At 42.1% G+C, this 12736-nt stretch overlaps 1 protein-coding gene across 1 annotated transcript; it reads left to right on the top strand.

Annotated features, from left to right (window-relative positions):
- Positions 1-11: 11 nt before the first annotated feature.
- Positions 12-12100, top strand: LOC121373587 (general transcription factor IIE subunit 2-like). The gene is made up of 5 exons (XM_041500275.1): positions 12-269; positions 2874-3068; positions 8905-9001; positions 9853-9968; positions 11640-12100. Exons 1-5 carry the CDS (start codon positions 246-248, stop codon positions 11742-11744), a joined length of 537 nt encoding a protein of 178 aa, XP_041356209.1. The 5' UTR covers positions 12-245; the 3' UTR covers positions 11745-12100.
- Positions 12101-12736: the final 636 nt, after the last annotated feature.

Raw genomic sequence — 12736 nt, 5'->3', positions numbered from 1 at the left:
AGAGTAAACATTTCTTGTTACTAGAGTCCAAGTGGGTGTTATACTTTTATAAAACATTTCTTGTTACTAGAGTCCAAGTGGGTGTTATACTTTTATAAAACATTTCTTGTTACTAGAGTCCAAGTTGGTGTTATACTTTTATAAAACATTTCTTGTTACAGAACCGCCATCAGCATGGCGACACGTTCCCGCTTGCTATCGAGGACATTCTTGATGAAACGAACCAGCTGGACATCGGGGCTCGTATGAAACACTGGCTCATCACGGAGGTAGGCTGGGATACCATCCCCTAACAGTGTGCAGCGGACAGAATGTCTACCATTAATGTGGTATCTGGGTCAAAATGACATCGTGTTTATCGTGTTTGTATTATATATGAGTGAGAGAGAGAGAGAGAGAGAGAGAGAGAGAGTGAGAGAGTGAGAGAGTGAGTGAGTGAGTGAGTGAGTGAGTGAGTGAGTGAGTGAGAGTGTGTGTGTGTGTGTGAGTAAGTGACAGACAGACAGGCAGAGAGAGAGAGACAAGACACTGAAACAAATTTTGTTTTAGCCAATTTTCAGATATATAGAGCATTTCCTTAAAAATTATTCAAAATTAGTTCATTTAAAGAACCTTTTATTACCCAAACACAAAATGTTGTAGCTGTTTTGTATAAAAATTAGCAGTTGTCTAATTTGGCAAGGATAGGATGAGACCTGATCCACCACCCCATGCAATTATGAAAAGAGTTAAAAGTTTGTTTTGTTGAACGACACCACTAGAGCACATTGATGAATTAATCATCGGCTGTTGGATGTCAAACATTTGGTAATTCTGACACGTAGTCAACCCACTACATTTTTCCATTAACAGCAAGAGATTTTTTATATGCACTTTCCCACAGACAGGGTAGCACCTATCACAGCCTTTGACCAGTTGTGGTGACAAATAAGAAAATGCAAAAAAAACGTGCTGCAGGGAATTAAAAATGTCAGCTAATCCCCACAGTATTGCCATTTGCCATGGGCCCTCAAACGACGATTCATATCCCAATATTTGGTGATTTTCCTTGTTGGTAAAACAATCAAATTCATTATCAAATTCCTGACCGGCCTCGGTGGCGTCGTGGCAGGCCATCTGTCTACAGGCTGCTAGGTACTGGGTTCAGATCCCAGTCGAGACATGGGATTTTTAATCCAGATACCAACTCCAAACCCTGAGTGAGTGCTCCGCAAGGCTCAATGGGTAGGTGTAAACCACTTGCACCGACCAGTGATCCATAACTGGTTCAACAAAGGCCATGGTTTGTGCTATCCTCCCTGTGGGAAGCGCAAATAAAAGATCCCTTGCTGCCTGTTGTAAAAGAGTAGCCTATGTGGCGACAGCGGGTTTCCTCTCAAAATATGTGTGGTCCTTAACCATATGTCTGACGCCATATAACCGTAAATAAAATGTTTTCAGTGCATCGTTAAATAAAACATTTCTTTCTTTATTAAATTCCTATTGATTCCTCAAAATGACCACGATGTGCCACCATTGTTGCCAAGAGAAAATACTTGCCGAAAATCACTTTTTCAACAAAAAAATCCCATGTATTTTCCATTGAAAACCAAAAAAAAAAAAAAAAAAAAAAGCTGCCATACTGTCAAGTATTTGTATTTCCATGTAGTGTACATATTGAAAATGATTTTATAAAATTAATTACATATGAACAATGATGTCATTCTTGATTTTGAATAAAGTTTCAAACATTTACCTTTGTGGCACTTACATGAAAACAAAAGTAGGCATAACACTTTTTAAATTATGTTACGATGATAATGTGTCACAATTTGTTTTTAAAGCACAGTGATTAATTAATCATCAGCTGTTGTATGTCAGATATTTGGTAATTCTTACATATAGTCTTCATAGGAAACCCGTCGTGGCAGGCCATCGGTCTACAGGCTGGTAGGTACTGGGTTCGGATCCCAGTCGAGGCATGGGATTTTTAATCCAGATACCGACTCCAAACCCTGAGTGAGTGCTCCACAAGGCTCAATGGGTAGGTGTAAACCACTTGCACCGACCAGTGGTCCATAACTGGTTCAACAAAGGCCATGGTTTGTGCTATCCTGCCTGTGGGAAGCGCAAATAAAAGATCCCTTGCTGCCTGTCGTAAAAAGAGTAGCATATGTGGCGACAGCGGGTTTCCTCTAAAAACAGTGTCAGAATGACCATATGTTTGACGTCCAATAGCCGATGATAAGATAAAAAATCAATGTGCTCTAGCGGCGTCGTTAAATAAAACAAACTTTACTTTTTTTTCATAGGAAACCTGCAGCTCCATTGTTCCATGTCTGTGGGGAAGTGCTTGTAAAAGATCTCTTGCTGCTGTTGAAAACATTTAGCAGATTTCTTCTAAAACTATGTAAAAACTAAATAATGTTCGACAACCAGCAGCTGATGATTAAAACATTAATGTTCTCTTGTGTGTGTGTGGGGGGGGGGGGGTAGCTCAGTGGCAAAGCACTTGCTGTATGCACGGTCAGTTTAGGATCGATCCCCGTTGGTGGACCCATTTGGCTATTTCTTGTTTCAGCTTGTGCTCCACATCTGGTGTAACAAAGGCTGTGGTATGTACTATCCTGTCTGTGGGATGGTGCATATAAAAGATCCCTTGCTGCTAACCGAAAAAAAGAGTAGCCCATGAAATGGCAACAGTGGGTTTCCTCTCTCTATATCTGTGTGGTCCTTGACCATATGTCCAACGCCATATATCTATAAATAAAATGTGTTGAGTGTGTCGTTAAATAAAACATTTCCTTCCTTCCTTCGTTCTCTAGTGGTGTCGTGAAACAAAAGAAACATTTATTTATTTATTTTTATTTTTGTTTTGTTTTCTCTTCCTACAGGCCTTGTTGAACAACCCTAAACTGAAAGTGGTTCATGATTCGGAAGGGACGAAGTTCGCCTTCAAGCCGAAGTACGAAGTGAGGGACAAGAAGAGTCTCCTGAAGTTGTTGAAGAACTACGACCTGTACGGGACGGGCGGCATCCTGCAGGATGACATCGAGGAATCTCTCCCCAATGCTGCCAAGGCTTTGAAGGTAGGCGAGGGGATTATAGGTTTCATCTCCATCCTCCTGTCTGTCTGTCTGTCTGTCTGTCTTCCCAATGCTGCCAAGGCTTTGAAGGTAGTCGAGGGGATTATAGGTTTCATCTCCATCCTCCTGTCTGTCTGTCTGTCTTCCCAATGCTGCCAAGGCTTTGAAGGTAGTCGAGGGGATTATAGGTTTCATCTCCATCCTCCTGTCTGTCTGTCTGTCTGTCTTCCCAATGCTGCCAAGGCTTTGAAGGTAGTCGAGGGGATTATAGGTTTCATCTCCATCCTCCTGTCTGTCTGTCTGTCTGTCTTCCCAATGCTGCCAAGGCTTTGAAGGTAGTCAAGGGGATTATAGGTTTCATCTCCATCCTCCTGTCTGTCTGTCTGTCTGTCTTCCCAATGCTGCCAAGGCTTTGAAGGTAGTCGAGGGGATTATAGGTTTCATCTCCATCCTCCTGTCTGTCTGTCTGTCTTCCCAATGCTGCCAAGGCTTTGAAGGTAGTCGAGGGGATTATAGGTTTCATCTCCATCCTCCTGTCTGTCTGTCTGTCTGTCTGTCTGTCTTCCCAATGCCATCAAGGCTTTGAAGGTAGTCGAGGGGATTATAGGTTTCATCTCCATCCTCCTGTCTGTCTGTCTGTCTGTCTGTCTGTCTTCCCAATGCCATCAAGGCTTTGAAGGTAGTCGAGGGGATTATAGGTTTCATCTCCATCCTCCTGTCTGTCTGTCTGTTTGTCTGTCTGTCTTCCCAGTGCCGCCAAGGCTTTGAAGGTAGTCAAGGGGATTATAGGTTTCATCTCCATCCTCCTGTCTGTCTGTCTGTCTGTCTTCCCAATGCTGCCAAGGCTTTGAAGGTAGTCGAGGGGATTATAGGTTTCATCTCCATCCTCCTGTCTGTCTGTCTGTCTGTCTTCCCAATGCTGCCAAGGCTTTGAAGGTAGTCGAGGGGATTATAGGTTTCATCTCCATCCTCCTGTCTGTCTGTCTGTCTTCCCAATGCTGCCAAGGCTTTGAAGGTAGTCGAGGGGATTATAGGTTTCATCTCCATCCTCCTGTCTGTCTGTCTGTCTGTCTTCCCAATGCTGCCACGGCTTTGAAGGTAGTCAAGGGGATTATAGGTTTCATCTCCATCCTCCTGTCTGTCTGTCTGTCTGTCTTCCCAATGCTGCCACGGCTTTGAAGGTAGTCAAGGGGATTATAGGTTTCATCTCCATCCTCCTGTCTGTCTGTCTGTCTGTCTTCCCAATGCTGCCAAGGCTTTGAAGGTAGTCAAGGGGATTATAGGTTTCATCTCCATCCTCCTGTCTGTCTGTCTGTCTGTCTTCCCAATGCCGCCAAGGCTTTGAAGGTAGTCAAGGGGATTATAGGTTTCATCTCCATCCTCCTGTCTGTCTGTCTGTCTGTCTGTCTTTCCAATGCTGCCAAGGCTTTGAAGGTAGTCGAGGGGATTATAGGTTTCGTCTCCATCCTCCTGTCTGTCTGTCTGTCTGTCTTCCCAATGCCGCCAAGGCTTTGAAGGTAGTCAAGGGGATTATAGGTTTCATCTCCATCCTCCTGTCTGTCTGTCTGTCTTCCCAGTGCCATCAAGGCTTTGAAGGTAGTCGAGGGGATTATAGGTTTCATCTCCATCCTCCTGTCTGTCTGTCTGTCTGTCTGTCTTCCCAATGCCATCAAGGCTTTGAAGGTAGTCGAGGGGATTATAGGTTTCATCTCCATCCTCCTGTCTGTCTGTCTGTCTGTCTGTCTTCCCAATGCCATCAAGGTTTTGAAGGTAGTCGAGGGGATTATAGGTTTCATCTCCATCCTCCTGTCTGTCTGTCTGTCTGTCTTCCCAATGCTGCCAAGGCTTTGAAGGTAGTCGAGGGGATTATAGGTTTCATCTCCATCCTCCTGTCTGTCTGTCTGTCTGTCTTCCCAATGCTGCCAAGGCTTTGAAGGTAGTCGAGGGGATTATAGGTTTCATCTCCATCCTCCTGTCTGTCTGTCTGTCTTCCCAATGCTGCCAAGGCTTTGAAGGTAGTCGAGGGGATTATAGGTTTCATCTCCATCCTCCTGTCTGTCTGTCTGTCTGTCTTCCCAATGCTGCCACGGCTTTGAAGGTAGTCAAGGGGATTATAGGTTTCATCTCCATCCTCCTGTCTGTCTGTCTGTCTGTCTTCCCAATGCCACCAAGGCTTTGAAGGTAGTCAAGGGGATTATAGGTTTCATCTCCATCCTCCTGTCTGTCTGTCTGTCTGTCTTCCCAATGCTGCCACGGCTTTGAAGGTAGTCAAGGGGATTATAGGTTTCATCTCCATCCTCCTGTCTGTCTGTCTGTCTTCCCAATGCTGCCAAGGCTTTGAAGGTAGTCGAGGGGATTATAGGTTTCATCTCCATCCTCCTGTCTGTCTGTCTGTCTGTCTTCCCAATGCTGCCACGGCTTTGAAGGTAGTCAAGGGGATTATAGGTTTCATCTCCATCCTCCTGTCTGTCTGTCTGTCTGTCTTCCCAATGCTGCCACGGCTTTGAAGGTAGTCAAGGGGATTATAGGTTTCATCTCCATCCTCCTGTCTGTCTGTCTGTCTGTCTTCCCAATGCTGCCAAGGCTTTGAAGGTAGTCAAGGGGATTATAGGTTTCATCTCCATCCTCCTGTCTGTCTGTCTGTCTGTCTTCCCAATGCCGCCAAGGCTTTGAAGGTAGTCAAGGGGATTATAGGTTTCATCTCCATCCTCCTGTCTGTCTGTCTGTCTGTCTGTCTTTCCAATGCTGCCAAGGCTTTGAAGGTAGTCGAGGGGATTATAGGTTTCGTCTCCATCCTCCTGTCTGTCTGTCTGTCTGTCTTCCCAATGCCGCCAAGGCTTTGAAGGTAGTCGAGGGGATTATAGGTTTCGTCTCCATCCTCCTGTCTGTCTGTCTGTCTGTCTTCCCAATGCCGCCAAGGCTTTGAAGGTAGTCAAGGGGATTATAGGTTTCATCTCCATCCTCCTGTCTGTCTGTCTGTCTTCCCAGTGCCATCAAGGCTTTGAAGGTAGTCGAGGGGATTATAGGTTTCATCTCCATCCTCCTGTCTGTCTGTCTGTCTGTCTGTCTTCCCAATGCCGCCAAGGCTTTGAAGGTAGTCGAGGGGATTATAGGTTTCATCTCCATCCTCCTGTCTGTCTGTCTGTCTGTCTGTCTTCCCAATGCCATCAAGGTTTTGAAGGTAGTCGAGGGGATTATAGGTTTCATCTCCATCCTCCTGTCTGTCTGTCTGTCTGTCTTCCCAATGCTGCCAAGGCTTTGAAGGTAGTCGAGGGGATTATAGGTTTCATCTCCATCCTCCTGTCTGTCTGTCTGTCTGTCTTCCCAATGCTGCCAAGGCTTTGAAGGTAGTCGAGGGGATTATAGGTTTCATCTCCATCCTCCTGTCTGTCTGTCTGTCTGTCTTCCCAATGCCGCCAAGGCTTTGAAGGTAGTCAAGGGGATTATAGGTTTCATCTCCATCCTCCTGTCTGTCTGTCTGTCTGTCTGTCTTTCCAATGCTGCCAAGGCTTTGAAGGTAGTCGAGGGGATTATAGGTTTCGTCTCCATCCTCCTGTCTGTCTGTCTGTCTGTCTTCCCAATGCCGCCAAGGCTTTGAAGGTAGTCAAGGGGATTATAGGTTTCATCTCCATCCTCCTGTCTGTCTGTCTGTCTTCCCAGTGCCATCAAGGCTTTGAAGGTAGTCGAGGGGATTATAGGTTTCATCTCCATCCTCCTGTCTGTCTGTCTGTCTGTCTGTCTTCCCAATGCCGCCAAGGCTTTGAAGGTAGTCGAGGGGATTATAGGTTTCATCTCCATCCTCCTGTCTGTCTGTCTGTCTGTCTGTCTTCCCAATGCCATCAAGGTTTTGAAGGTAGTCGAGGGGATTATAGGTTTCATCTCCATCCTCCTGTCTGTCTGTCTGTCTGTCTTCCCAATGCTGCCAAGGCTTTGAAGGTAGTCGAGGGGATTATAGGTTTCATCTCCATCCTCCTGTCTGTCTGTCTGTCTGTCTTCCCAATGCTGCCAAGGCTTTGAAGGTAGTCGAGGGGATTATAGGTTTCATCTCCATCCTCCTGTCTGTCTGTCTGTCTTCCCAATGCTGCCAAGGCTTTGAAGGTAGTCGAGGGGATTATAGGTTTCATCTCCATCCTCCTGTCTGTCTGTCTGTCTGTCTTCCCAATGCTGCCACGGCTTTGAAGGTAGTCAAGGGGATTATAGGTTTCATCTCCATCCTCCTGTCTGTCTGTCTGTCTGTCTTCCCAATGCCACCAAGGCTTTGAAGGTAGTCGAGGGGATTATAGGTTTCATCTCCATCCTCCTGTCTGTCTGTCTGTCTGTCTTCCCAATGCTGCCACGGCTTTGAAGGTAGTCAAGGGGATTATAGGTTTCATCTCCATCCTCCTGTCTGTCTGTCTGTCTGTCTTCCCAATGCCACCAAGGCTTTGAAGGTAGTCAAGGGGATTATAGGTTTCATCTCCATCCTCCTGTCTGTCTGTCTGTCTGTCTTCCCAATGCTGCCACGGCTTTGAAGGTAGTCAAGGGGATTATAGGTTTCATCTCCATCCTCCTGTCTGTCTGTCTGTCTGTCTTCCCAATGCTGCCAAGGCTTTGAAGGTAGTCAAGGGGATTATAGGTTTCATCTCCATCCTCCTGTCTGTCTGTCTGTCTGTCTGTCTGTCTGTCTTCCCAATGCCATCAAGGCTTTGAAGGTAGTCGAGGGGATTATAGGTTTCATCTCCATCCTCCTGTCTGTCTGTCTGTCTGTCTGTCTGTCTTCCCAGTGCCATCAAGGCTTTGAAGGTAGTCAAGGGGATTATAGGTTTCATCTCCATCCTCCTGTCTGTCTGTCTGTCTGTCTGTCTGTCTGTCTTCCCAATGCCGCCAAGGCTTTGAAGGTAGTCAAGCATCAGTTTATTAGTCCACTACCGGTCCAACCGGAGGGGATTATAGGTTTCATCTCTGTCTGTCTGTCTGTCTGTCTGTCCCTCATATGTTTTCCAGGTTGGTTTTTAGAGATGCTGAGCTGAAATTTTGTGTGTAGCTTTATCAAGTTTTTTTAAAAATCAAGTTTGACTTTCATGGCCATTCACCCATTTTTGACGGAGTTATGGCCCTTGAACTTAGGAGATATGGAAATTTGTTTTCTAGACTTTTTCTTCATTGCTGCATTTTTCAACTCTTGTTTTTGTCCTGCTTAGGGAATTTTTAGCCTGTCTACAGAAATTTTAAATCTATAACTTGTGCAGCAAATAATCACAGGATTAAAAACCAAAAATAATTCCTCCAAACAATTTGTATCCATCGGTAAAAAAAAAATCGGTAATGCTTCTGATTTATGGTAATTCATATCGCAGAAACTTCATTGGTGCTGCTGTTAAGTATCTATCTTTAAATTCGAACACTATTTTCATTCTGTATTAATAATGGATACTCCCTGAGTGTATTGTGATATCATAATTTATCAGCACGAGTATGAAATCTGAGGCTTGCCGAGGATTTTTATACTTTTATCAATGAGTGCTGATATATTATACCAAAAGACATGAGGGGGGTATTGTTTTTATCATCCATTATCATTCTTTTCATTTGCGACAATTGTAAACAATGTCAGTAATGTGTGTTGAATGTCACTATATTTGGCAACAGTAGACTTGTTAACTAGCAGAACGACAGTGGTGTGACATCACTAATGATAGGTTAAGCGCTGAAACATACACAGTGACAAAAGAAGCGATATCTCCTAGGAGAATATCACACGAGATATCACAAATTATAGTGCCAGCGATATCTCCTAGAAAAGCCTTTAATGGATGATAAATGACAATATTCTACAGTTCTCTCTGTGTTTTATTTTCAGAGTCTGGATGACTACATCATTTACGTGACTCGGCCTATTGACAAGAAGAAGATCTTGTTCTACAAGGATAAATACTGCCTGTTGAATGTTGATGACGGTATAACATAGTATTAATACAGCTAGGGCTTCCATGTTTAGTGACATTCATGAAACTTGGTTTACAGTTGCACCTACGGACGTTCGTCACGGTGCATGAAACTTGGTTTACAGTTGCACCTACATACGTTCGTCACGGTGCATGAAACTTGGTTTACAGTTGCACCTACGGACGTTCGTCACGGTGCATGAAACTTGGTTTACAGTTGCACCTACGGATGTTCGTCACGGTGCATGAAACTTGGTTTACAGTTGCACCTACGGACGTTCGTCACGGTGCATGAAACTTGGTTTACAGTTGCACCTACGGACGTTCATCACAATGCATGTGAAAATAAAATTACTTAAATTAAAATTTTAACTTAATGCTTTTATTTAATGGGTGTTGTGGGGATTTGTTTTTGGGGGGGGGGTGGTCTTGTATTGAGTGGCGGGACGTAGCCTAGTGGTAAAGCGTTCGCTTGATGCGCAGTCAGTTTGGGATCGATCCCCATTGGTGGGCCCATTGGGCTATTTCTCGCTCCAGATAGTGCACCACGACTGATACATCAAAGGCTGTGGTACATGCTATCCTGTCTATGGGATGGTGCATATAAAAGATCCCTTGCTGCTAATCGAAAAGAGTAGCCCATGAAGTGACGACAGCGGGTTTCCTCCCTCAATAACTGTGTGGTCCATAACCATATGTCCGATGCCATATAACTGTAAATAAAATTTGTCGAGTGCGTTGTTAAATAAAACATTTCTTTCTTTCTTTCTTTCTATGGATGTCCATCACAATGCACATGAAAACAACAACATGAAATATGTTTGTGGTAGGCAAGAGATTTACGCCTGTGCAATTTGTTTCAGAGTTCAAGAAGATGTGGCGTAGTGTGGGTGTTGAAGGACTAGATGAAAGGAAGATTGAGGAATATTTAGAAAAACAAGGAATAACATCCATGCAAGAACTTGGAGTTAGGAAAGTGGTATGTATTTATTAGTTCTTTACCGGCCTCGGTGGCATTGTGGTTAGGCCATCGGTCTACATGCTGGTAGGTACTGGGTTCGGATCCCAGTCGAGGCATGGGATTTTTAATCCAGATACCGACTCAAAACCACTTGCACTGACCAGTGATCCATAACTGGTTCAACAAAGACCATGGTTTGTGTTATCCTGCCTGTGAGAAGACAAATAAAAGATCCCTTGCTGCTAATCGGAAAGAGTACCGTATATCTTTGCCTATAAGTCGAATTTTTTTACCCAAAAATTATTTTGTAACTTGGGGGGTCGACTTATAAGAGGGTAAAAAAATTTCACCCAAAAATATTACCGTTTTGGGGATTATTTTACAAGTTTTATTGTTGAAGTATGCCCTGTATTTATACTCAAATATGTTAATTTGACACATTTGTTTTTTTATAACCTTTTTTTTTGGGGGGGGGGGGGCATTAGAACGGTTTTGGTTATGCAAAAAGGCGTGCGATATCTCTCGCATGCCAAGAGAACAGTCCACTTAGTTAAAATAACAGTCATCACTAATAGCAAAAATGTAAACAATACTAACTATCTGTTGCCTGAGTTTATTTTGAAATCTGGTCACTGGCATTAATGGTTGTTCAAACAATGTTTTGTCGGTGATTAACTTCATGAATATTACTGAGCTTTCCCTTAAAACAGCTTAGACTGATATCTGCAGTTCACTAGAGCCATAGGGACATACATAAAAACCAGTGTACTTTCCAGAGTTATCCTCCTTACATGTATTAATATGGCGGCAAAATATGTGATTAACTGATACTTTCAGTTTTATTGTAGTGATCTGTTGCCAGTGTTTATAAATAAAATTGTTGTCTGTGCACAAAACCATGCTGTACAGTGCCATACAGTAACAGTCAAACAGCTTTCACTATCTACTAAGGGAATATTTCATTTTGATGCTGTTACTTGTTTGCGATGTACAAAACGTGAAAACCGAAATTTGTAAAATAATTTTCTTTTGTTCAAATATTGTACATTATTGTTCTCATGTTCTGAAAATAAGAAATACTTCAATATTTATAAGTTGTTTTTCATGGGTCGACTTATAAACGGGTCAATAAAAAAATAAGTTTTCAGGGCTTGAAATTAGGGACTCGACTTATAGCCGAGATCGACTTACAGGCAAAGATATACGGTAGCCCATGAAGTGGTGACAGTGGGTTCCCTCTCAAAATCTGTGTGGTCCTTAACCATATGTCTGATGCCATATAACCATAAATAAAATGTGTTGAGTGCATCATTAAATAAAACATTTCTTTCTTTCTTTTGTTTTAAAATGTACTTAGATTGTAGTTTTAAATATTAAAAATATGGGATCAAATTTACAAAAAACTATTTTAATCTTACACACATGTAACTAAATACATTTACAATGATTAAACACCGTATATTCAAGAATGTAGTTTTTTAGTACTGCATATATCCTCAAGATTGTATCTTCCATTAATCAAAAAAGTAAAGTTTGTGTTATTTAATGACATCACTAGAGCACATTGATGTTTTACCTTATCATCAGCTATTGGATGTCAAACATATGGATGGTCATTCTGACACTGGTTTTCTTTTACAGTTCAGTACATGTTGTAATGTGTTTGGTGCTTTTTTTCTTCTATTCCAGTGTCAAGTGAAGAGAAAGAAGGGCGGAGGAAGGAAAAACAAAATGTTCAAGAAACACAACGATCATTTAGATGGAGTACTGCAAGACTATTCTGACAAAGCGTGACGGAAATGGACTTAAAATGATCCAGTCAAATCATGAACAGATTGTTCAAGATAGACAAAACATGATGGAAATGGACTTAAAATGATCCAGTCAAATCAAGAACAGATTGTTCAAGATAGACAAAACATGATGGAAATGGACTTAAATTATCCAGTCAAAACATGAACAGATTGTTCAAGATAGACAAAACATGATGGAAATGGACTTAAATTATCCAGTCAAAACATGAACAGATTGTTCAAGATAGACAAAATGTGATGGAAATGGACTTCAATTATCCAGTCAAAACATGAACAGATTGTTCAAGATAGACAAAACATGATGGAAATGGACTTAATTATCCAGTCAAAACATGAACAGATATTCAGTCAAAACATGTTCAAACAGATTGTTCAAGATAGACAAAACATGATGGAAATGGACTTAATATTATTCAGTCAAAACATGTTCAAACAGATTGTTCAAGATAGACAAAACATGATGGAAATGGACTTAATATTATTCAGTCAAAACATGTTCAAACAGATTGTTCAAGATAGACAAAACATGATGGAAATGGACTTAATATTATTCAGTCAAAACATGTTCAAACAGATTGTTCAAGATAGACAAAACATGATGGAAATGGACTTAGTATTATCCAGTTAAAACACAATTACCTGTTCAAGATAGAGAAAGTGTGTAACAGAAATGGGCTTATATAACATCCTGTCAGAATGTCAATAGACTGTTCAAGACAAAAGAATGATGGAAATGGACTTCTTTAAACTTGAATTTTGATGCTTAGAAGGTCCGTTTTAATGTGGGCAAATTGTGAAGGAAATGGAATCATTCATGATTTGTCACTATATGAATGTGCTTCCTAAGTCTTTGAGAGGAGAGGCATGGTCGTTATGAAAAAAAGATTTTTCTGCAAAGGTAATCAACATTGTGTGTTGGGGGAAAAACCTACAAAGATTGAGACATTAGTAATTGAAATGATGCATGTTTTC

Source organism: Gigantopelta aegis, chromosome 5 (genome assembly GCF_016097555.1).
Source record: "Gigantopelta aegis isolate Gae_Host chromosome 5, Gae_host_genome, whole genome shotgun sequence".
Classification (NCBI taxonomy): domain Eukaryota; kingdom Metazoa; phylum Mollusca; class Gastropoda; order Neomphalida; family Peltospiridae; genus Gigantopelta; species Gigantopelta aegis.
The sequence above is the reverse complement of the archived record's forward strand: the minus strand, read 5'-3'. Positions and strand labels throughout refer to the sequence as shown.

What these genes read in the sequence shown, in the direction of transcription:
- LOC121373587 (XM_041500275.1), top strand. Translation starts at nt 246, where the DNA reads ATGAAACACTGGCTCATCACGGAG. An exon ending in ATGCTGCCAAGGCTTTGAAG is followed by an intron (nt 3,069 to 8,904) that starts GTAGGCGAGGGG and finishes TTTTATTTTCAG; the next exon opens with AGTCTGGATGACTACATCAT. An exon ending in CCTGTTGAATGTTGATGACG is followed by an intron (nt 9,002 to 9,852) that starts GTATAACATAGT and finishes AATTTGTTTCAG; the next exon opens with AGTTCAAGAAGATGTGGCGT.